The 25,185-nt window shown below is 52.8% G+C and overlaps 6 protein-coding genes across 6 annotated transcripts; 3 read left to right on the forward strand and 3 right to left on the reverse strand.

Moving 5' to 3' along the window:
* Positions 1–162: 162 nt before the first annotated feature.
* Positions 163–1,149, forward strand: AYO20_05136 (hypothetical protein; the record flags this gene model as incomplete). Its single annotated transcript, XM_022643430.1, has 1 exon — positions 163–1,149. The coding sequence occupies one exon, from the start codon at positions 163–165 to the stop codon at positions 1,147–1,149; it is 987 nt and encodes a 328-aa protein (XP_022500529.1).
* A 620-nt stretch (positions 1,150–1,769) lies between these two features.
* Positions 1,770–3,146, forward strand: AYO20_05137 (hypothetical protein; the record flags this gene model as incomplete). Its single annotated transcript, XM_022643431.1, has 1 exon — positions 1,770–3,146. One exon carries the CDS (start codon positions 1,770–1,772, stop codon positions 3,144–3,146), a length of 1,377 nt encoding a protein of 458 aa, XP_022500530.1.
* Positions 3,147–3,739: 593 nt separating this feature from the next.
* On the reverse strand, positions 3,740–5,442 carry AYO20_05138 (hypothetical protein; the record flags this gene model as incomplete). Its single annotated transcript, XM_022643432.1, has 2 exons — positions 3,740–5,378; positions 5,432–5,442. 2 exons carry the CDS (start codon positions 5,440–5,442, stop codon positions 3,740–3,742), a joined length of 1,650 nt encoding a protein of 549 aa, XP_022500531.1.
* A 4,898-nt stretch (positions 5,443–10,340) lies between these two features.
* AYO20_05139 (hypothetical protein) lies at positions 10,341–18,429 on the reverse strand (the record flags this gene model as incomplete). The annotated part of the gene is made up of 4 exons (XM_022643433.1): positions 10,341–10,373; positions 10,456–17,442; positions 17,489–17,786; positions 18,365–18,429. The coding sequence occupies 4 exons, from the start codon at positions 18,427–18,429 to the stop codon at positions 10,341–10,343; spliced, it is 7,383 nt and encodes a 2,460-aa protein (XP_022500532.1).
* A 2,964-nt stretch (positions 18,430–21,393) lies between these two features.
* On the forward strand, positions 21,394–22,398 carry AYO20_05140 (TIGR01456 family HAD hydrolase; the record flags this gene model as incomplete). The annotated part of the gene is made up of 1 exon (XM_022643434.1): positions 21,394–22,398. One exon carries the CDS (start codon positions 21,394–21,396, stop codon positions 22,396–22,398), a length of 1,005 nt encoding a protein of 334 aa, XP_022500533.1.
* A 155-nt stretch (positions 22,399–22,553) lies between these two features.
* On the reverse strand, positions 22,554–24,836 carry AYO20_05141 (hypothetical protein; the record flags this gene model as incomplete). The annotated part of the gene is made up of 2 exons (XM_022643435.1): positions 22,554–24,663; positions 24,718–24,836. 2 exons carry the CDS (start codon positions 24,834–24,836, stop codon positions 22,554–22,556), a joined length of 2,229 nt encoding a protein of 742 aa, XP_022500534.1.
* Between the last annotated feature and the right edge of the window lie 349 nt (positions 24,837–25,185).

Genomic DNA, 25,185 nt, shown 5'->3' on the forward strand with positions numbered 1-25,185 from the left:
ACTGGATCATGTGACGAGGCTGTCTTGGCAGTAGCCTCACTTCGCCTCCTCATCGCCTGCAATCCAGAACTTCCCTTCGTCGTCGCTCTTTGATGATACTACTCGTTCTGTTGTCTGCGCATTCCTACCATTCTCTCTAGGCCACCCTGTACCACCGCAATCATGCCTCGAGCCGAAGTGGGATCAACGAAGCACATCGCCAACCAAATGAAGGCGAAAGGCCTTCAGCGGTTGCGATGGTACTGTCAAGCGTGTCAGCGGCAAATGCGAGATGAAAACGGTTTCAAGTGCCATGTCGCCTCGGAATCCCACGTCCGCCAAATGCAGCTGATCGGCGAAGATCCTCGAAAAGCCATCAACGACTTTTCCAACCAGTTCCTCCGCGACTTCATACAACTCCTGCGGACGGGCCACGGGGAGAAAAAGGTCAACGTGAACCACTTCTATCAAGAATACATTTCAAACAAGGAACACATTCATATGAATGCGACAAAGTGGAGTAGTCTGACCGAGTTTGCGAAGTATCTAGGCAGAGAAGGGATATGCCGCGTGGACGAGGATGAGAAAAACGAAAGCAAGACCGGTGCAAGTGGGCTCACAATCAGTTGGATTGACAATAGTCCCGAGGCACTCCGGCGCCAGGAGGCGATTCGAAAGAAGGAACGACAAGATCGAGGCGACGAACTTCGTGAACAACGGATGATAGAACAACAGATCCGAAAGGCAAAGAGTCAAGGGTTGGGGGATGCTGTAGACGACAAGGAGGACCCAGATGACGACAGGGATATTGTAGGCGAAGGTATCAAACGAGAGCAGGGAGAGAAGATTGTGCTCGATTTCAAAGCAAAGAAAAAGACACCCGAGACAAGCAACTCGCCCACTCCTCTCCTCTCTTTCAAAAAAGAAACATCGTCCGAGAAAGAGAATGCGCCGACAAAGGGGAACGTGTTCAAAATTGCTCAGAAGAAGGTTATGAAGGAGAATCCCTTCAACAGCTCAAAAAAGCCACCATCAAATCCGCCCTCCAAGGATCCCAACCCGTGGAAGAAGTGGGATGCTTCGATAAAAGAAGGTTCCAAGCGAAAAGAGATAACCCCATCAGATTCGATGAGGCTAGAGCAAAGTGAGCAAAAACGGCGCCGGTTATGATAGAGCGTGGACTGGATATGGTTGTAAGGGCCCGCATACAAATAATTACGATTGACGACCCCGGGATGAATGTATAACATGAGCAGAACGAGAGGAGTTCAGAGGCTTTTCTCTGGTAAAAGGCTCGGAGATATCAATGATACCAGGCTTGCTTACTGTGGGAAGGGAACCCTGCACTCCGGCGTTGATAATTATCAAGACAAAAGCTCACGCATCGGCATAGAATGAAATGCTGTTTGCTGTTATATTCCGTCGCGTCGCGATCACTGTAGGCGCCCCCTACCACTATGGCATTGGGTAGGTATCTTGTAATAATAGAGTAAAGTAAATCTTCCCCAATGTGGCAGTTTGCGCCTCTCGGATCCATATCAAAGACGGTGATTGGCCACTACAAACATGGGTTTTCACATAGGGGAACTTCTTTCACAAAAGAGTATTTAACAACACACAAGGGCGAGAACACACACGAGGATCCAGCGCACATAGCGCCATAAGACAGAACAAGGTCGCTCAATCCAAGACAAAGAGGTGCCCTATACATACGAGTGCTTCCCGGGCATCTGTCACCGTTTACATACCTCGCATGTATTGAAGTCGGATCATGAGATGAGTGGTCCAGGATGGCCTCTCTCCAGGGTCCGCAACGACGCAAGAATACCAAGAGCAAGAGCAAGGCGAAACCTAGGGCGCCGTCATCGCTGAAATCGACTCGGCCACCTCTCCTCCTCGGTTCTTCCAGGACACTGCCGACGACGACAACGACAAAGACAACCGTACCCACGGCAGCGGCGGCACCTCTGTCCCTCTCGTCAAAACACACCCGCGCCCTGATCAACGCGCACCACTTACTCCAGAAGCGGCTCGCGCGGGCCCGCGCGCGCGACGACGTCGACCAGGTCCGCGAGATCGAGGCCCAGATCGCCGCGCAGGGCGGGCTGAGGTCGTACCAGCTCGCGAGCCGGACGGGGCAAAGCGCCGAGCGCGGCGGCGATTCCAGCCGTGTGTTGGTCCGTTGGTTGGAGGGAGAGCTGAAGTGGCGCAAGGATGCTTTACGCCGGTCGCGGCGTGAGAGTCGCGTGAAGGAAGGGAGGGTGTCGAGGACGCAGAAACCCCGGCGGCGGGAGCCCCAGCATGATGACGACGACGATGACGATGGCGAAGACGGAGATGACGACGAGGAGGGAAGCGAGGATGAGGATCAGGGTGAGGGCGAGGCAGACGACTCGGATGGCCATGGGAATGACGGGCATGCTTTAGGAACCCATGACCCCCCACCGACCGTGTCCCCGATCAGAATCCTCGAGATCGGGGCGCTGAGCACGCAAAACGCCCTCAACGTCAAGGGCGTCACGCGCGTGAGGCGCATCGATCTACGCAGCTCGGCCGAGGGCATCGAAGAGATGGACTTTATGCAGCTCCCGCTTCCCGGCGAAGGCGTCGCACGCAATCATGGTGGCAAAGACGCGGTGAGGGACGGCGAGCAGCCACCACAAGAGGGAGAGGGAGAGGGAGAGGGATATTACGACGTGCTCAGTCTCAGCCTGGTGTTGAACTACGTGCCGGACGCGAGACAGCGGGGGGCGATGCTGAAGCGCACGACGTTGTTCTTTGCGCCATCATCACCGTCACCGTCACCACCGTCATCACCATCATCACACCCCTCCTCTCAACCACACTCACAACCACACGCACAACCTCCAGCTCCAACACCAACGCCAACACAACTCCTCCCATGCCTCTTCCTCGTCCTGCCCTCGCCCTGCCTCCACAACAGCCGCTACCTCACACCACCACACCTCGCCGCCATCCTCAACTCGCTGGGCTACCGACACCTGCACACCAAGACGACGCGCAAGCTACACTACAGCCTCTGGCGCTTCGACGGGTCCGGGGCCCGAGACGAGTGGATCCGTGGCGGTGGCGACGACACCGTGTTCAAAAAGAGGGAGATCAACCCCGGAGGGGGCAGGAACAATTTCTGTATCGTGCTGGAATGATGGCGAGCTGGGGTCATAGACATTCATCTACATTCCATTGGGGTCCAGGAAGCGGGAAAATCCTTGCAAAAATGGAAGAGAGTGGGTTTGGATTGCCTACGAGTCTTCTCTGTTTCCAGTCCTTCCAACGTCGTCCGTCACTGTCCACGCTGGTCGCTTTCTCTTTGCAGATGTGCTCTTCTCCACCCCCTGTCCAGACAGCTAGATATTCACCCGGTCTCTTTTTACATGGTAATGTGTTGTGATCGCTGCGTTGCGCCGTGTTCTCTCCAAAGGAGTCATCGAGCTTTCTGGTACGTTGCCCGCCGCAATATCGGTTCCACCAATTCAACACCAACTGTGCCCATACAGTAAGTTTAACTTCCTTCACCTGATCCCACCCACAAAGTTTGCCAAAAGGGGATAGCTTTCGACAATTAAAGCCAGAGACGCCGGGGCTGTGTAGTGAAAGAGCGCCTTCCATGATAAATAAGTCTGTTGATGCTTGCATACAATAGTCAATGCGTCCCAGAACGCCGTATCCAGGCGACGTTGGACGTCATTTATACCGAGCCAAGCTGTTGTCGAAAACAAAAACATGCAAGCTAGGATGATTAAATCGACACCGTCTTCATTTCTCCCTCGATCCCGTTGACACCCAAGCCCTTCACTTCCGGTGCGGGTTCGGGTTCAGGTTCTTTCGGTTTGTCGTCCTGTGTTTCGTTGTTGCCAGCTGTAAGGACACGGGTGAGTCGAGTGGTGGGAAAGTCCTTGGAATCTGCGCTCTTCAAGGACGCCGGTGTCGAGACATCGACCAGTTTCTCTCCCGTTTGCTTGGCGGCAGTGGCCAGTTGTGAATCGATGGGCGCAGGGGCCGCTCTTTTCTTGCCTTCACTAACAGAATCTTCCGCAGCTTGGGCAAAGTCCCTGACCACATCTCCACCAGGACGAACGGCTTGCGGCTGGGCAATCTCTTCTTGAACTCGCGCAAGGGGGCTGCTGACTGTGTGTCTGGGGCTACCCGTGGCTCCTCGGGAAAACCGGTGAGGCGATCGACCTCTATCCTCGCCCACGACGGGACTGTTATAGGGAGAGTGCCGGCCGTTCTGCGCCACCGAGCTGTTGTTCAATCCTGCTGGCTGAGATCTCCGTTTTGGTCCTCTCCGTCCATACTTCTGGTCTGCTCGCCAGCGCAAAATATCCATATAAGGGGGTTCGACTGCCTCTGTCTTGAACTCTTTTAATTTCAGCTCGCCAGTGTCCTCATCCACAAAGACTTTCTCGGTGCTCAGGTCGTCTGCCACCGTGGCCAGAAAGTGTGCCCACGATCGCGCAACAACATATTTGCAATCGTAGTCTCTTCCGAAGAGAATGACTTGACCCCATCGGCCCATGGGGCCCGGCGCTAGATCGATGGCAATATTGTTACCGCCCCAATCTCTGGCTAGTGCAATCCAACTGGGATGAGCATAAGCTTTCTGAATGGCGTTGGGGGGCTGCGATTCCTGTCGCTCCAGCAATTCTTGTCTCCAGTAGCGATTGCCGTTGGCCTGGCTTGACGAGGAAGAGCCGTTGGTGAGACCCTTGGAGCTGTAGGAGGACTTTCGTGCACCGCTCAGATATTCCTCGTTGACAATCTGCCAATTTTTCCATTCCTGGACAATTTCTTCGCAGTCGAGGAGCATGCAGCCGAAAATAATACCAGTCGGTCTGCCACCGCGTTCTTGACCGTCATGGATGGCAAGGGACTCGCGGACATCTTGCGGTAAGGACATGTTCAGCTCGTGCTCCAGCTCGTTGATGTCGTTCTGTGTACACCCTTCGCCAAGCTGATCCCAAAGCTCTGGATAATTCTTTTCTGCCCAGCGGTCGATCTTCTTCCAAGAGTGAGCCACCGGTGGGGGAGGTGGTGCGCCGTCGGCAAAGTTCTGCATCTGGATCTCGCCGGGGGAGACCACCTCGTCTGGTCCAACGCGCTTAGGAGACGACACAGAGCGCATACCTGGTGAGTATGGTCTGGCAGGTGACTGGGCAACTTGAGTAGAGGAGACTGAGGGTCGTTTGGCTTCATCGTGGTATGTCTGGGAGAGATCTTGGTGCGACTCAATGGCACTGGTTGCGACCGAAGTCAGGGGGGCATGTCGACTTTGACCGACGGGGACGTGTTGACCGGTCCGGTAAGGAGAGTCGTGGGAGGCATGACGGTCATTGGAGGTCATGGTATGCCAAAAGGAGCGCCATGCCGTAGCAAAACTGCTGAAGGAAGTCAGAACAGGCAGACTAGGATCAGGGAGGGAGAGACTCACGAGTTTGCCATGACTGGCGAAACAGTCAGTGTAGTCGCTGCCACTTTGACGGTTTAATTGTGGTTCTAGTTGAATTAGGACATTAACAAGGGTTGACTTTGAACGCGAGGTTTCCGGATCTGGTCGTGGGAGTGGTCAAAACAAAGGCCAACGAAGAACTGGTGGTGGTCGTTTGTTGCCAGCCGCAAACAAGGAAGAATTCGCCGTGTTGACAACGGAATTGGGCGAAATCCAAACAATGGAGATCGAGGTGGTTTGTTACACGAAGCGTGCAGTCCAGTGCAGGTCGTGCAGAGCGAGATAGTGAGGAAATCGTCAGCGAGAGGTGTCAAGATTAGTTGATTGAGGGATTTTGAGGGTCAAAGGTCGAGAGTCGAGGATGCTGAGTATTTTGCAAGGTCCGCAGGCACACAGGGAGGGCAGGCACTGGGCCGGACTGGCAAAAGGGGAGCAGAAGGCAACTTTGAACCTTGGGAGAAAACTGGGGGAGATGGGCACCGCTAAAAGCCTGTTACGGGCACACCACATGCACCTGCAGATGACATTTTAGACTCCCGCGCCTAGGGGGGTGCCCTAAGAAAAATAACATGCCTAGTGGTGGCCAAGTAGCCTAGGGAGTTCCACTAACAGCCACCTTTGGGCGACCCTGGCTTCTTGCTGGGGGGGTAGGGGAGGGGGCCACTAGGATATTCGCTGCAGTCCAAAGCCCGTCAATTCTTGGGAGCCTCATCCATGTTCCCCATTGTCCACCTTTCTTCACCGTCAGTTTATTTTATTCGTCTCACACAATCATTTCAATACAGACAAAAAACCTACTCAGAAACTCAGGAGTCGCATTACCTCCACAAACGACCCATATGCCGTTTACATCTCTGCTAACTGCCCCCTCTATCGTCGGTATCATGAAGTGGTGGAGCAACGATCTTCAGCTGCCCTTTATGCATTCAGCTCTTCTCTCCTCCCCGTCCCTGCAAGCACTGCGCCCAGGTCTCGACGCGTCAAATCATTTCTTTCCATCAACTTAGGCATGGACAGTTAGTTTGTGAGGGGACCAAATGGGATTACGAGTTGTTGACGCCCTGCTCTCCCGGTTTCCTCCCTATCTACAAAGACTCGTACACGGACTGCCACACCTCACACCAGTCCGACAATCAATCATAGCACCATCCTGGCCGGTGTGAGGCTCATGCTCCACCTTCATCTTCCTGAAATCGCGCTTCCCGATACGCGTCAATTTACGGCTGCAATCAAGCCTCATGGTGGCCCCGCCCACCGATAGGCTCGAGGTCCGCTGTTAGAGATTGGACGATAACGCAAAAGAGCAAAAGCCTGGAAGAAAAGGGGCTCATCATACCCAAAACACTCTTTTAAGGGGGATACAACCTTAAGCAAATTGTTTATCTCCCTGCTGATTCGCCATGTGCGAGACCCGAGGAGCAAGTCGCGCACGTCACGCCTATCCTGTCGATCTTCAACGAGCAAAGTTATGATTTTCATCTTCATTGATCTTCGCCGTGTCTCGGACCCGACCGCCAACCCTTCCACCCCTCGTCCTTGGCCAGCAGAACCTGAAAGTTGCACATCAACAGACCAGGTTTCTCCACGAGCAAACCCGTTTGCAACAAATTCTCCGTTCCATCTTGTGCAACGTGGCCCGCTAGTCTTGCATATCGAGAAACAAGGCGTAAGAGCACGACGGTCTGCTGCAGGTCGATCTGTCCCACACCCGTCATATTTGTGTTCCGACAATACAACCACAACCACGACCAGCACAGCTCCTCGCGCGAACGTTCTAGGCTGTTTCCTAGTAGACGATGGTTCTATCGGCAGTTAGAAGCCCGGACCCCTCTTTGCCTTGTTTACCACGCGCCCGATCGACATCCACATCTATATTGGCCTCGTACTGCAACCAATCCGAACTGCCAGTCCGCCATGAGGTTAGAGCAGGATCCCTCGCCCCCAAATGACTAAGATCTGTGCATCTTCTCATCAAAGGCATGGCCTGTCGTCATGGCATCCTGGGAAACGCTCAGACCAAAGACCATGGCGGTTTGCCCATTACATCTGTTGCTGGAGCAGCCTCATAACAACAACTGACGGGCAGCCAATCGGTGAGTTTTGCCACGCCTAATGCAGGTACACAAGACATTTCCGTGGTCCAGCCTTACAACCAACATGGCTGCGAGATAAGTATAGCATCAGTTCTGCAGCTAAGTCAAAGCTCACCAACCAATCAGAGACGGCCTCGGTTCCCTGTTTTCTCTGTCGGAGAACTGGGCATTGGATGAGCTCAGAGACCATTTGGAAGTATCTGCTAGCGGAAGGTTCCTTCAGCCCAGTTCACCACGCAATGGGGAATCTTGCGGCACCGTCTGAGCATTTATCGAGAAGATTCTATATCGGCCTTGGTACCCTCAAAAGGATGAGAGATATGTCAGCCAGTCAGCAACCAACCACCTTAGCGGGATGCCCGACGCTATTCCATTTCAGAACACTTCTACAAGCCTCACTCCAATGGCCCCTGTGCCTAGGTAGGTCCATCGGTCAAGATACCTCAAGGATATGCGGGCCGTTTGTGGAAACTGCCGACTACTTCATTTGGCGGTCTGACCCCAATATCTTTCTCCATTCCACACGTACAGGCCAGAAAGCGTCCAAGGCATGTCGAAGCGAAGCATCGGGGCATCTGACTTGCATAACTCAGGTCTTGACGAAGCTGCATATTGTGCTGACGAACTTGTTCGGTGTCCGTGCTGTTGGTTCCGGCGATAGCCCCCACACGAAGACTTTTTCAGATGCGGCCGATTCTCGAAGACGTCTGCAGCTCTAGGTGATCGGTCTAAATGATCCTAAGTCTTGGGGCGCTGAATTTAGAAGTAATCATTATCACTTCTTGGCCCCGGCCGATTCATTCTCAGCCAAGAGACAGACCATTTGTTGGAATCCACATAACATCGACCATCTCCTCATCTGGGTACTCATGCTGATCTTCAAGTGTCGAATCAGCATGGTCCATGATTGTCCAAGCCTTCCACCAAGGCGGCATCTACATAAACGCCAGTTTCTACGCATTTGCTGCCAGGCTCCAATCCGGCCTCTGACACATTTGTCCAATGCACCTATCTCCAGATCATTGCATTTGCTCTTGTGGGCAGACGAGGTTGTGGCACGAACGCATGTTGATCATCGTCACGCTCATCATATCTCAAGCACTATGCCCACTGCATCGTCATGGCCTGGGTTTGGCCTGTCCCAGCTAGATATGCCTTCCACAAGCTGGTCACGTCTGCACTACTGGTTACTCTGCTCCAGCCTCATCATGCTTGTCAGGAATTGTTTTGACCTCAATAATATCAATGCTTCGTGGACTTTACCTCGGAGTATTCATAGCTCCCGTTCCAAGCCTTTTTCTGGTCAGATGGCTTACACAGAGGACTACTGACAAGCTCGGAATCTTTTTGTTCGTTGAATAACACGATTTTGCGCAGTCGGGGGCAGCAATCAATTGGAGGGGGGAAAGCGGCAACCAGAGCAGAAGCGCCGCTGCGTTTGTCCTCAGCTCAATCATCAAATAGGAAATGTTCGCTCTGTACCCCTGTAGCGTTCAATGCGTGATCACCGAGCTGCGGTAGGAAGTGTCAGTGAGTGTGAGTCGTCTCCAAATATGCACTCGCTCTTGATCAATGCTACCATCAATCATCAGGGCCAGGGTCCCAGGTGGGTGCCAGGCGTGCCTCCTTCAGCTGACTACGCGAATCAATGTACGGCGGTGAGTATTTTCCATTCGATCTGTCCACCAATGTTTGACGGTATGTATATATTTCGTTACTGCACCAGACATTGTGGTAGTTGGAGTCGTCAACATTGAAGGCGTCGTCTGGTAATGGCTGAGGCAGTGTTGTGAGGATGAACACGCACCGAGAGACTCAGAGAACTTTGATTGAGCGAGTGAGTGAATGAGTGAGTCTCAGAGATGTTAGGAGCGAGCGAGAAAGGGAAGAACATTCATCATTTTTGCTACACCACACCGAGAAACCATTACTATACCCCCGATATATCTCAGGCACGAAGCAAAGCAGGTACAAAACTCGCTCCGTAGTGACAGGATGAAAACCATGTCTGTAAATCTGTAGCGGGAACAGATGACACTGGCGACTACATCCTCGACACTTGCTCCGTTTGAGTCCAGAGTGTCCCAGTACACATGTATACAAAGCAGTTAGTTAACTGGACGTAATTCGCCTCGGCCTGTACGTACGAGTATGTGGGTAAGCCATGCGGAGGAACAAGTACAAGTCCGAGGTGATGACAATGGTGATTTTCGAGGAGAGGGGCCAGGGGGGAATAGATGGATTGCACGTGACAAGGCTGTATCCCCCTGATGACATACATACAGACACCCCTGGGGTATATACCTCGTACACATATACAAGCAGGCACGGATGGGCACATACATGACTTGTACATACAATAGCAACCCAGAAGAACCCCCGACAGAGAACAGAACACACAAACACCAAAAAAGACGAGACACGAACTAAACAATCTCTTATGTACGTATGTACTCGTCCGTCCGTGTACACGGTACTCGGTAGAAATACATATACATATACGTACCAAGTCCGGCCCACAAGTCTGATCCCCCTTCCCACTAAGTATATGTACCGATATATCTCGACAGGTCTGGATGTCCTGTTACCTCAAGTTCCATCCTTGACCTTGTACATCCTGTACATCCTGTACATCCTGTCCGTCCTTTTAATTCTATTTCTATATCCCGTGTATCCATATCCATATCCATATTTATACCCATACCCATACCCATACCCGTATATCCATTGTTTCATTAGCCATCCCAAGATCGAATCATTACACACCGGAATACAACGGCGCTCAATCTCGGGTCCGCTTATGGTTTGCTCAATTGCTCCTTGCGGTAGAACTGTGAGGGGGAAAACAAGAAATGTTAGATCACTGATTATCCAAAAAGAACGCGTTGTTGCAATGACGAGGAAAGCTCTTACCTTGAAATACCCGACACAGATGCTCAGATTGGCAACCAGTCCGATCCAAAACCAGGCTTGCCAGATCGGACCCACCCCGCCGCTGATGTCGGGGCTGATGGGGCCAGGGCCGATCTTGTTCGGTGCGACGGCTCGGGCGACAATGGTCGCCACCGAACCCAGCACTTGTGCCGTCACGAGAGTGAAGGCGACGTGCACCCGCGTCAGTGTGGCCAGGAGGATCATGCCCAGTCCCACGCCCTGGATGGCGTCGAGGGTGCCGAGCCACAGCCACAGCGCGCGGGAAACAAGCGCCGAAGCCGTGTACCCGCCCGCCCAGGGAAGATAGAGGCCTATATTGCTGGTGCCCCACCAGATCTGGGCCCAGCGAGGTGCTCCGAGACCAATGGCGAAAAGCGGCAGGATCCAGCTGTGCGACTTGGAAAGCACGCCAAATAGCCACAGAAACGCCGCCCACACGCCAATAAAGAACAAGACGACCAGGAGGAGGACCTGCCAGGTCTTGGTGTGCGAGCTGCTCCAGAGGAACGACCAGTTCCGGCCGTATGGAGCGGACAGGAAGAAATTCTGGATGAGGACTGTGACGAAGAACCACAGAACAATCTTGCGGCGCAGCAAGCTTCTATAGAAACTCGGCATTTTGCCGGGGGCTTGTCGGTAGTAGTTGGGTAGACCGAACCACATCAGCAGGCCGATACACCAGAGGAGAGCCGCAATCGGGAGGGTGATGGCTGTGATTTTCCAGGTCGACGAAATGGGGTCGGGAGTGGCGACGAGGGCGTCGACCGTGCGTCGATTGAGATATGCACCCCAGTACCACAAGGCCACGACGTAGATCTGCTGTGTACCTTGAATCACGCAGGCTCGGAACACCCATGCTTTGACTTGCGCGCCGCCTTCGTCGCCGAAGTTGAGGGCGAAGAAAATGGAGCCGGACGACGAAGCCACAGCATACATGCCCGTTCCCACGTTCTGAATCCATCCACGGCCGCCAACTGTCGAGCCATAATGAGCAGTTCCGATCAGAATGAATGCCAGACCGTAGAAGAAGAAGGGCAGAGACAGGCAAAGTCTCGACTGGAAGCGCCTGAAAAGTAGCCACCAGCAAATCGACGTGGCGAGATAGATGGAGGCAACAGAGTAGAGCTTGGCCGCTGTTTGACCAACCTCTCCTGTCAAAAGAGTGATCTGGTAAGAGTTGGCCGCGATGATTTGTCCAAATCCCATGAAGAAGGCATATACAGGCCAATCTCCAACGCGTAGTTGCATCCATTTCCTCAGACCAGTAGGTGGCTTGTAGTCCTTGCCTAGCAGAAACTCGTCCGCTAGATTGTTCGGGTCCGGTTGAGAGTCAGGGTCGGTGTTGCCTCCATAGATAGATGGGGCAGCCGACGTCGGGCGAGACTCGCGGTGGGTGTGGAAGCTCGTGCGACTTGAGGGAATGGTATGCCTTCCAAGTTTGACATTGCGGAAGGTGTCGAACCATTGCTTCTCCGACTTGATCAGGAATTCTTCAATGCACGTCGCAGATTCCGAGTTGTTTCCCTTGAGATCTTCAAGCTTCTTTTCGAAAGCTTTCGCAAATTCACCGTTGCTGTCCGTAAAGAATGGGTCCACCTTCTGCAGTTGGAAGTCGGTCTTCTCTCCAACGATAGTGTTCATGGACAGCAGCGAGTTGGTACTTGAGACGCGGTTGTTTTCTGTGAAAGCGGGTGGTGGGATAAGAAGCCCTGATTCCGGTCTAGGTGTGCCTGGCCCAGGCGTGTGAGCATGGTAACCGGGACTGTTGGGTAAGGGACTGAGTTCCAGGCCCGCCATTCTGCTTGATCGGCGTGTATGACTCGGTTGTGCAAAGTACGGAGAATCGTCATTCACAGCCAGACGCTGATATCGCCCGGATGTTTGCATAGGTATCGTGAGGCCTTCTCCATCGTCATCCTCGAAATCGCTGTCCATGTCGTCGTCGTCTTCGTCCGAGTTTTCATTTGGGTTTTGTGTGGTGGCTGTTCCAAGTCCAGTGTCGTCTCCTTCAACATCCGGTACAGGAGGGAGAAGTGAAGGTGTGTGTGGTTCCTCTCCATCGTGCTCGTCCTGGGTATCAACGTGGCCAGGACCTCTGCGTGACCCAAGGGATGCTGAGCGGGAAAGGCCAGAGGCTGCTCGCGAGTGACTAGAGCTCGGACGCTCGACGGCGGTGTCCTGGCTTTGTTCTCGGCTGTGACCCAGATTCCTGAGACGCGTGGTGAGGGAATGTAAGGCTGCATAGCTTGTCAACCGCGACTGGCCCAATGTGGGAGTGTGGAAACCCGCTGGCGTGACTGCACCCGATCCGCCAGGAGTATTCCAGACAGACGATCCCCAAAGATCTGCGGCAGCACTATGATGCTTTGTAGCTTCGACCTTGTTGTGGATGCGAATGGCCGTGGACTGCAGGATTTCGAGGTCTTCGACCCATTGTGCGACTGGAAACCTCTGTTTGGCCGATCGAGCCCTCATCAAGGCCCGGATCTCCGTCTTCGAGCTCAAGGCCTCGTGGATAGCCTGCTTGAATTGATGGAGCAGATGGGCAGTGGTCGTAGACTCGACAGTGTACCACCAGCCGGGCATCTGGCCCAGTCCTCCAACTCTTGCTCCAACTCCCAAGGCACCTTTGCGACCGAATTCGACGGCGACGAGCCCAAAAGGCTCATCTCTCGATGGGATAAGCGCAAACTCGGCTCCAGAGAAGATGAACAGAGGTAGAGCTGTAAAGACTGGCTTGGAGAAGACTCTACCAGGATACAGCTTCATCATTCGTTCCAATTTGAGTGCTGCGAATTTGCCGTATAGATCAATGACGGGCCCGATGGTGATGAGCTGGACATTTGGATTCGACTCCAAAATCGACGGGAACACATCTGCAATCAGGTCGACACCTTTTTGCATCGACCAACGTCCGACGAAAACGAACAGCTCGGCGTTGGGATTCTGGTCCAAGCCAGCCCATTCCTGAGCTTGACGCTTCAATTCAGGTCGCGCGGCCTCAAATTCTGGGTCAATCTGGATCTCGGATTCGTTGGGGAGCTTCTTATCCCACTCGCCAGTATCAGACGGGTCGGGATTTGGCAGCTTGCCAACCTTCTTCAATCCCCAGAAGATGGGATACCGGGCATATGACCGCTTTCCATATTTCTTGGACACACCCACTGCTCCGAATCCTTGTTGGTGGACTCTCAAATACGACGCTCCGGCATGGAGAAGGTTGAATACCTCACCAAATTGAACGTACCGCTGCACCAGCTCGGGAGACAGGTTAAAGACGGAGCACACCTCGTCCCGTTCTTGCTTTGTTCGCATCGGCCACAGACCCTGAAATTCGGCATTGTGCAGGGACAGGCAAGCAGGGATTGTCCTCGGGAGGAGGTACAGTGGAGCGACAGAGCCATGGTAGTCGTTGATGTGGTATAGGTCCACGGGGAAGCGATTGAGGGCTTGGGCAATGCATTGATTCCACGCCGAATAGTAAATGGCCGAAGACAGGTCGTCCATTCGAGGTGGATAAGGCTCGGCCTTGGTTTGCTGCCTGAAGACGGGTGCATCGAGCAGCACGTAAGTGATATTGCGCAGAACATGATACTGGACTTGGACTTCGTATGGTTTGCCGAGGACTGTCACTGTCATGGGATCCGCCTTTTCATCTTCTGGATAGTCGACGCCTCCAACACAGGGTACAACCCAGATGAGATCTTGGTGGCCCAGGTTCTTGCCCATGAGTTGTGCCATGACGCCGAGACCCCCGATCTTGATTTTGATACCCCAATCTTCGATGTCGTACTCCATCGTTGCGATCAGAACGATGCGCCTCTTCTGCTGGTCGATGACGGTGTCCGATGGCTGCAGGAATTTCGGTTTACGGGAGAACTTTGCCAGGATACCACTCGGAGGTGCTTCCTCGTCGACTAGCTTTTTGAATTGCCTCTTGAAGACTGCAGGGATCAGTCCAGATTTCTCCGATATGCCAACCTCGTTAAACTTGATTTGGTAGAATGATTGCATAAATGACCAGACGCCAAAGGCTGCTGTGATGATAGGGACGGTCCAGAGAAGTACATAGAGGATAAGCTGAGTCCACATATTGCCGGAGGGCACCAGTTTGAAATGCAGACTGCCATCATCTATGACAACTCTCCATCCCAAATGCGGCTTGGGGGGTGGTTGGGTGATGTTCAAGACGACTGCGGCGAGCGATGATGGAGGAAGACGATCGAGAACTGAGTCTCCATCGGCATCTCCCATGACAATTGTCTGATCGGGTCTGCCATCTGGATTGAGGCCCCAAACATTGATTTGGGCCAGCGCACCCTTCAGACTCCATTCAGTCATGAAATGACGGGTCCATGTTGAATTGCCTTCGAGCTTCATTTTGCCGTCGAGTCCAGCGTCGAATCCATATTGGTTGTATGGCCCGTTCAAGAAAAGATGAGGAAACCTCCGAGGAGTGCTGAAGCCGACATCGCCCTGTTGGATATGGTCGCTGCTACCAGCGAGGCGGCTGAAATACTCCACGCGGACATGCGTACCTTTCCAGGACTGCAATTTGGTTCCAGTCCAAGCCTGCTTCTCAATTGGCGTCTTGCCGCCAGTATAGGGCATCCACTCTGAGAAGGATGATCCCCAGTTCGTAGAATATCGCCATTTGTCCGCTCCAGCCGCCGTGTGTGAAATGACCAGGGATCCATTCTTGCTCTTGGTAAGAAGACTGGACGAGTAGTTCGCGGCTCTTGTGAAGACCATGGGATTGTCTCTCTGTCCAATACGGAAGAGGAAACGATCAACAGCATCTGTAGGTTCCCCAGCTTCAGATGAGACATTGCGGACGGAAATTGCGTGTATGCCGTTGGCTACATTGTTTAGTGTGGCCGACCAGGACCAGGTTGATGCAATCGCACCGACATATGGAGGAGCTTCAGGGTCTGCAAGATTAGTGCATTGGACACTAGCTTGGTCGATGGTAGGAGTTGTCCCTAGTTCAGTAGTGGAATTGAACGTGATGCCATTCGTAACACTTTCACAGTTCATTTCCACCGAGAATTGAAGCTCGATATTGACGGACTCCGTGCCATTCGCGCCGACCTTGGACTCAATGCGAACGTCATGGCCAGGGACAAACTTGGTGATCATTGGTTTCGGACCTACCCACTGATCCAATGGAATGTAGGCTCTAAAGTCGTAGGCGGCCATGTGCAGGCTACTCAGACAACCGTTCGGATTTGTTGACCCGTTGATTCCCAAATGATGGACGCTGTCGGTAAGAGTCTGCTCATCGTAAGGGTAGAAGAGATTCTTGACGATCGTTCCAGCGTCGTATGGTGCGATCAGACTCGTGGTATTCAGAGCTGTATCATTGTTGTTGCAGTCGAAGGTATACGTGGTCGATGCATTTGCATTCGAATATAGGAGCCATACGGGAAGATTGCCTGCGCCAGCAGAACCAAGATCTTGAATACCAGGAAATGCGGAGCGCATCACTGACCACATACCCGTCTCGGTTGTCACGTTACCGGAGCCAGGGTATTGGATCTCTTGAGTCTGGTTGGACAGTTGTTGCAAGAAAAAGCCGTCCTGCAGGACAGGAAACTGTTCTCGAAGTTGGTTCATATGATGAATGATGTTGCGGACGGGATGTGACGGATCTCTGTGGTCATAGCTAACTGTATCGTCCTGACAACCATGACGCGATGCATTCAGCGGCATTTTGAAGAACTGTGTGGAGTCGAGACTGTAGCATCCGTGAGTTTGCCAGGCAGTCGCGGAGGACATTGCTTGTCGACCAAAGATGTAATTTGACGCTGTGTTGTCCAGAATATAGAACGCCTGCTCCTCGCCCCATAGCAGGAGAGGAGCGCCAGGCATGTGGATTGTGGTTATGAAATGACCCAGCAACTGGCGATGGATACCATTGGTGATAGAGGGCCATCGAAAGACATCCTGATTCGTAACTCCGTACATGTGCCTGGGGTCGACCTTCCCAGTATTAGGATTGACAAAGTCATTAGTTAGAAGAAAGGTGTTCCACATGTCCACGAAGTTACGGGGCGCGTCGTAACCAGCTTCCAGGTTACCATCCATACCCAAGAAGCGAGTCAGAGTGCGGTAGACTGTGTAGTGGAAGGCGGCAGCATCGAGCGCACCATGTTCGGGGTCTCTCAGGAAATATTTGTCTGCCGAATTGTTGGTCATTGTGGCAGCCATGGTCAAATTTTCGGGAATCATGTCAGGTTGTCTCCCACGGCCCAAGAAGATCGACCCGAAGACATTCCCACCAGTGATCTCACCGGGGGTGAAGAAGTTGTCTTTGCCAAATCGACGAGCACACCGGCGCATTGCATCGTTCATGTATCCCATGGCATCAACCGTGGACTGCGTGGCCTTGTCATACCGATATCCGTCAATGTCAAGCTGCGCGATCATCATACAATAAAAGTTCTCGATCTTCAGCCGAACAGGTTCGTGCCATTCACGCAGACGATCTTGAACGGAAGCGAATTTTGACAGTTCACGACGCCAATCTGGAAAGACGCCGAAAGCCTCTGTGTCGCCATACTGGTCAAATTCACTATCGTAGCAGCCAATCATTTGGCTCGTCACATCTTCGCCAACAGGAAATCCCGTCTCCAGCCAGAATTTTGGGTATTGACATGTCTTGTTATAATTATTCCCGATATGGAAGTCATGATACTGGCGGTCAGACTTCCACTGCACTTGATGCTCCGACAGCGTAAAGGGGGTCGTAGTATTGAGGTAACCGTCGAATCCGATGAGGTCACCTAGCGTAGCGAATGTATTGTCCAGGATGACGTACATACCGCGAGCGTGTATCTCTTGTATAGCGGATCGCCACATGTCGATGGTACCGAAATGTTGGTCCAAGACCGATAGATCGAGCGGCGAGTATTGATCGTACCCCCATGGACTATTGATGAAGGGAGAGCCAGCAATGTACAATCCCTGTGCTGGTTAGCAGGATACATTGATGGTGATACTGCAGTCATACCTTGACACCCATTCCATGGAGATAGTCCAGTGTATCAACAAGGCCCTGGAGATCGCCTCCATGACGCATCTGATTAGAATTTGGGTCGTGCTCATATGCTGTTCCATTGATATTATCGTTGCTGGGGTCACCATTGACGAATCGGTCGAGAAACAGGGTATAGAAAGGGAACCGCCAGTTCGACGGCGAGGGGTGGTACTGATGGTCTTTCCATTCTCCCCAGTAATCTAAAGGATTCTCTGCTGTTTGATTCTGGTTGAGGTTATACTGAAGGAAAGCTGGATCATATCTGAGTGCCCTGCAGCTCGACAAAAACAGAAAAGTGGCCCAAGAGAGAGTATTAAAAAGCATGTTGTAGCGATGAAACAAAACGAAAGACAGGAAAGTTGGAACAACGGTAACCGTGAAAGCGAGCGTGGCAACCGTAATAGTAGCGAGTGACTGGAAGACGTCAAGCCATAGAGAATGGAGAGAGGGTATAAGGGAAAGTCATATCAAATGGAGAGCGAAGGGGAAGGGGGACGGGGAAGAAGAATCGAGAATTTCCTTCTCGCAGCTCAGCCTACCACACACCCTGTCCTCCATCACGTTCGAACGCGATAAGGAAATGATGAGAACGAGCTCAGGCCCTGTCCCCATGACTGTGGACTGCAAAAGTTCGATCGAAAATGAGAAGATGACCCGGCGTAGCCCTCGTCACACAACCCAGCAGGTGGGGAGACTTATGAGACATGGTAAGCATTGCGATGGAAGTTCTGCTGCCAACCATGCACGAGCCTCATGTGTCGTGGCAAACCCTGAGCGGGTTTTGTGACGGGAGGAACCTGAAGGATCCAGGAACAGGCTGCAATGACCCACGCTGAGAATCCCACATACTGGAAACTCTTGTTGGGATTGGAACTCGTGAAAGTTGAAGGATAGCTCATGCCAAAACAGCTCATGGCTGGCCATCCCTGTCCAGACCATAAACAGAAATGGCTATGAGCTGACAATCCTGGTCTGCCCAAAACACGGTATTATGAGACAGCCAGATAGTCATGGAATGAAAAAATGGCAGTGTGGCCATGCCATGGTGTGGTTGAGCGATAAGTGCTGAGTCTAGAGGGTGGACGCCAAAGTGATCCATAAGGCTGGAGACAGAGGGGTGGAAGGCAGGATAACCCACGAATTTTTTGAACAGGGGAGCAATTGTTGGCGAACCAGAACAGCAGGGGACATTGCCCGGGCTATACTGTTCTCTTCGTCTTGAAGACTATAGTCCAATCATTCTTACGGGGGTATAAGTTGACGAGCAGTTTTGGCGTTGTAAAAGCGATGAATCGAGCAAGGGCCTCCCCTGTAACATGGCGTTGTGGCCTTCGTCATATCAGCGGCAGAACCGGACACCATGTGAATGGGATTTTGCTCGCTACCTGTACGTTTGTCATCATTGTACCCACTGGGCAAATGCTCGTATTACTGTACTTCCCACGCTTGAGAGCCTCCTCCATGGTGATTTTGATTGAGCTTACCGCAGGACGATTCCAGGGATCGAGATATAAAAGACTTCGCGAGTTTAGCGAGGGCGCTTCCCTTGCTGCTATCCTTGTATCGATGCTGGTGGTGTGCGGGTGCATGTGACGCGAGCAGTGCCCCGGGATACGCGATCACAAGAACAACACGCTACCCATCATTCGTGCCTCGAGTATGTGTTCACACTGTGTACTCAAGCAGGGTTCAGGCCAGCACAGAGGAGTTGCCGAGAGCGCCTAATAGATTGTTGGGCCTCTGAACGTTGCATAATAGTCCAGAGCTGAGAAACGAACCGTTGAAGGGAAAATTTTGGGAAAACTGGAAATTTGGAACGATGGAGCAAGTTGGTTGGAGGTTGAAAGAAACTGTGGCTTCTGACCCATTTATCACGTGGTCCCCACCCTTGAATAGCAGCTGCGCGGTGCCTCCTTTTTCTACCCACTCGCCTTCTCTTTTTTCCGGCTTGGCATTTCGCTGCGCTCCGCCACACGCCCCGGCATGGCTCTTCCGTGCAGTACTTTGTGCCTGGTAGCGAGTACGAGGTATATCTTGTCATCCGGTCCCAGTTAATCTGCAACCCTTGTCCTCCCAGTGCGCCTCTCCTTTCCGGCAAGACAACAATGGAATAATGCCATTTATGCTTGATGGTCACCTCATAGCGACTCCTGTCACCACATCAACGCCACTTACACAACATCTACGGTCAGATTCTGTGTGTCGGTCACGCCGGGCTCCTAATATAGCCAGACGCCCTTTCTGTCAAAATACAGGCACGAGTAAAACTCACATCGACACTTCCCTTTGTGCCATTATCGTCCAGCAGGAACCTGGTCCACTCCAAGTAAAAGGAGGTTCTCAGTTGAGGCCCAACGGCAGATACCCGCGGCCCCGCTGATCGTCAGCATTGGTATACCATTGCCTTTTACGAGTCAAGGGTTGACAGCTCCTGCTACTCGTGCACAAGCGAAACTGTACGAGGCTACATTTTCCACATTCAACTGCTGAGGTCCTTTTCCTCAGATGAGGCTCAGTGGTGAGTCGTATATGCTCAATCTGTTTCCGAGTGTCGCAAGATAAGAATAGCAGCTCGTGGATGGCTTCCCCTGCATGGACTCCTACCTCAGTGGACATGTTTCGGGTAAATTATGGAGCCTTCTTGTGCATTGTGTCAAACCACACCAACAATATGGAGCGAATGGTCGTCTCTGCCACAACTGAAGCCTTGAGAATATCGCTTGCGACGTATCATCCCACTGTGTTGCCCACCGTGTTGCATCTGCAACATGCAGACTTTGCACATCCCACATGTTAGGAGGCGGATCGACTGTACTGAGCATGAACCAGTTGCACAATGGTCCACTAGAGAATTGTCCATCCGCGACAGGGTCAGACCCAAAACTGCAACGCTCTCAGTCTTCACTGCCTATCACCAAGCAAATCCTACTGGATTTTAGTCCTGGAAGATGTCATCCTTCTTTTGATCCTCTGACAAGTACACAAAGGTAGACTTTGGCATTACCTATTTAGGCTGGTGGATCGCTACCGGGTGTGTCTCTGGGTGGCCACAATTCCCTGGTCTACTTGCACAAGTATTTAACTTTCAAGCGTGATAAGCACGGGTACAACAGCGAGCCGCCTGAAGCTTAATACGGAGGCAGCGGATTGAGTTGTATACAAGTACTGGAACGCCCCGTCAATCCTGCGACTTGGCTGAAGAGTTAGCGACCTCCTCGCACTGCAGGTATTTCATAGCGCACTCAAGCCACCTATATATGTAGGTACCAAATAGTGGCCGTGAGGTGTCTGACAACACCAACCGCCACATCATGTCATTCAACAACCATTTTTAATTACAAGCGAGCAAGTTACGCGTCTCGCTCGAGCTTACTACTTGCAGATATTAGGTAACGTGGCGCCGCGATAAGGGCCACCCAAGGGCCACCCAAGGGCAGCGCTGGCACATAGTAACCCCGCCCCACACTTTACAAACTGCGACTCTCCGTGTCCAATGCCCTTCCCTTCAACCAGCCCACGCACTTGGAGGAGAGGCGATGACCATTGTTGAGAATGCGGGTGCCTTGCTTGGGCCTCATGTCGAGGTCCCTGGGTCGCCCAGTTCTCTCCTCCTCCTTCCCGCAAGCATGTTTCCAGAACCTGTGGCTCCGACCGCTACACCCCCCGAGACGTTCGTTCCAGAGCGATAGCAGCAAGGAAAGGACTCCGGACTTTGCGTTCGCCTTCGAGTACGATGAAGCACGCGCGTCCATATTGTGGCTCCCATTCTGATCATGTCTTGAAATAATAGTATCGACGGTGTCCTCGTCCGGAGCTCCAAGCCAATCCCCCATGCCTCGTCGACGCTTCGATTCCTCCAGCGCCATCGGATCCCTTTCATGCTCCTCACCAACGGCGGCGGCAAGCATGAATCAGAACGAGTCAAAGATCTCTCCTCGACCCTCTCCGTACCCCTCGATACCTCCAACTTTATACAGTCGCACACACCCTTCGCCGAGCTGATCCATGGAGAAGACAGCCTGCGACACAAATGCATCATGGTGGTTGGAGGCGAGTACGGGCGCTGCAGGGACGTGGCTGAACAGTACGGCTTTACAAACGTCGTGACGCCCGGGGATATATACATGGCGCATCCGGAGATCTGGCCGTTCAGCAAGCCCTTCCAGCGCGACTACTATGCCTCGTTTGCGCGCCCGCTGCCCAAACCGATCAACCCGACATCGCCGGCCGACAGTTTGAAAATCGACGCCGTCTTCGTCTACAACGACCCGCGCGACTGGGGCCTGGACATGCAAGTCATCCTCGACGTGATGCTGTCGCGCGAGGGCATCCTGGGGACGTTTTCGACCAAGAACGGCGACCTCTCACTGCCGAACAGCGGCTTCCTCCAGGACGGCCAGCCGACGCTATACTTTTCGAACCCAGACCTGCTCTGGGCGGCCGACTACCACCTGTCGCGGCTGGGCCAGGGTGGCTTCCGCGAGGCGCTCGAGGGCCTGTGGCGCGCCGTCACGTACCACAAGAACCACCACAAGGCGCCCAAGCTGTACAAGCGCGTCATCGGCAAGCCGCACAAGACGACGTACTCGTTCGCCGAGAAGCAGCTGATCCGGTACCGCGAGTCGCTCTTGGGCAAACATCACCCAACCAAACTGAAGCGCGTCTACATGGTCGGGGACAACCCCGAGAGCGACATCCGAGGCGCCAACACCTACGAGTCCGCGCACGGGATCAACTGGGTCAGCCTGTTGACGCGGACGGGCGTGTATAAAGACCAAGACGGCCGTCGGCCCACGTGGGAGCCCGCCGCTATCGTGGACGACGTTAGAGCCGCCGTACAGTGGGCGTTGAAGGACAGTAATTGGCACCAGCCCTTGGAATAGAACAGAAAGGGACGTGTAGACCACCATTAGAATTCTCGGGTGGGTATGGGGCCGATAGCTCATTTTTAGGTGGGCAAGGAAAGACTAGACTATTTTTAACAGCACGTCCTACATTGATAAAAATCCCCTGCTCTCTTGAGGCGATCACATAGACCCTAGACGAAATCAAAGGTATCGCCTCCTTGGTCATTGATCAATCTCCCCACCCTCTCGGTGCCAACAATCCTTTCCAGCTTCAACACATCCCATTTTGAGAACAGCGCCCGGACGACTCCCTTAGCACCGCCCTTGGAAGCGTGTGGCGCTCTGTCCGTGTCCGTCCCAAGTCCCAGGAGCGCGATGATCTCGGCCCAAAAGATGGGATTCTCGGGCACGCCGTACCACAAGATCTTCCGGACACCTTTGATCCGGTACCGGAAATGATGGTGCGCTCGCTCCGAGTACAGAAGCACGGCATGCCGGCCGGAGAGGAAGTGCGAACGCGCGCGCATCACCTCCTTGACGGGCGTGTACTCCGAGATACTCCCAAACGAGAGCGCGGTAGCGTCTGAGGACGTCGAGAGATGATTCCGCACACGCGCAAAGTCGGCGTATGTGGGGATGAAGAGCAGGATTCCCCGTTGATGTCGTGCGTCGCGCACGAGCGGCGCAAGGATCGTGGTGGTGAAGAATTTGAAGCGGGCATCGGAGTCGGACAAGGGGTTTGGCGAGGGGATGCGCAGGAAGGTCTGAGGTATGCCCGAGGTGAATGGGAGGGCTAAGGAGGAGACTGAGAGCATTGCCCCGGGATATGTCGGCACCAGTTTCACTCGCCCAGCGACGTTGTGTAAGTGCGTCGAGACCAAGGCGTTAATTTCAGGGGTCAGGTAGTCAGACAGTATAATCGTTTGGCGCAGATATTTAGCTTGTCCGTCGAGATACCAGTGGCGGACGCGAGAGAAGTCGCAGCCATGGGAGTCCTTGGGGAGAAGGTTGAGTTGAGAGAAGACATAGTCCACATGTTGCCAGTTCTGCATTTGTAAGGCGTTCGTGTGGTCCATGATGACGAGCTCAATGGACGAGAGAAAGTCGGCGTCGTGTGATTTCTTCTTGTCCTTGCCGCCTCCTGTGGTAATTGTGCGCATCAACCCAAGAGGGGAGCCAAAGATGATGTCCGAGTTGTAGAAGCCAGAAAAATACTTGATGGTCTTCCTGGTGAATTTCAACCCGACCCGGAAGTCTTCTTCATGATTGCCGCCAAAAAGTGCTCGAAAGTCTTCTGGTTTGTCCTGCCATTCATCCTCATCTTCATGAGAATATGTCTCCAGAAAGCGAGCCTTGTTTTCTTGCTGATCAGGTTCGCTGAGTTTGACAATGCTTTCGACGAAACGCACACATGCCTGTTTCGTAGGCACAATGATCAGGACTTTGGGTCGAGTGAACCCTTGGTCGCGGAGGTCTAGTGCCTCAGTATTAGACGCTGAACTCAACTTCGCATTGTTTTTCAGCACCCGATCCCTCGTCTTGAAGATGTGGTTGAGAGCGTGCAGGCAAGATACATCGCGCAAACGGCTTGAATTTTGAATACTTCGGCACCCATTGATCATGTCAACATAGTTGAACACGCATGCGGCGACGTTCTTCTCCTCCGAAGACAAACCAGACATAACTTTGTCTCCACTGTCGACCAGCCGACGCTTTAGATAAGCGTCTTTTGTCGATTTCAGCGCATTAACTTTGGATGGATACTGCGTCGTGAAGAGTACCGTGCTTCGAACACCGGAGTCCGATCTAGAGGAGGAGGTATCCCACTGCTTTTGATCCACCTGTTTGATTGCAGCTTTGAAATCTTGTTCCGAGACAGTCGTGTAATGTTTCTCGAATGGATCTCGCAGGAGGGTCTCCTCATCTTCCGAATCAGCGTCTGCTACGTCGGCTTCCAGGTGCTCTTCATCTGTTTCCGGCCCATCTAGGAGCTCTGGAGGTTGCTCGTCCTCATTTGCCTGGGAGCTTTGGTTTTGAAGCGGCTCTCCATCTGAGACAGTCCTTTTTGCTGAGTGTTCTCCATTCTCCTGGCTACGTGAAAGCCTTCTCTTTTTCCTCGGAGGTTCAGACTTGTCTTTTCGTGCGCTGAGCGATTGTAATAGCAGAGCGTAGGAGTTTGGAGCGGGTGTCTCGTCTTCGCTTTCAGTCCCAGGCTGGATGATGCCTCCTTCAGACTCGTCTTCTTCGGCGGCATACAAGGCATCTTCCACGCTTCTGGGCTCATCTTGCGAAGCATCATCTCTAATAGCATTAGCAGAGCACCACTCGGCCAAAGGGTAGTTTGAAGCCACTCACTCTGTCTCTTTTAACCGCGAACTCTGGAAGAAATCCTGCTTCTCAACTACAGAGACCTTTTTCCCAGCACGCCCTTTCACAGGAGGCTTGCCTCCCCTACGAGGTCGGTAGCCAGGCATTATTGGCTTCTCAAAATTTACCAAGGCGCAGACAATGCGGGGAAAAACTTCCTGGGATCAAAACTTTTGAGATGGGCGAGTCTCCATCCCTCCAATAACGGAACTTTTCGTCGCCGCTTTGCTTGCCAGCGCAGAGTTTGACACGTGATTCCGCAAGGTGTTTTGTTTTCTCCTTCCTCGACTTCTTTCCTTCGTTGCTCAACAAGTTCTGGCTTGAACAGCCAGAATGGCCCGTTTTGACCTTCCGAACCACTCAACTGCAAAGTGAGCAGCAGCATGATGACCAGCACGGTGGACTGTTTGCCTCCCTCCAGATGATGTATCCCTTGCTTTTTCACTTACGCCACTT

This window comes from Fonsecaea nubica (genome assembly GCF_001646965.1).
Source record: "Fonsecaea nubica strain CBS 269.64 chromosome Unknown Scaff29, whole genome shotgun sequence".
Classification (NCBI taxonomy): Eukaryota; Fungi; Ascomycota; class Eurotiomycetes; order Chaetothyriales; family Herpotrichiellaceae; genus Fonsecaea; species Fonsecaea nubica.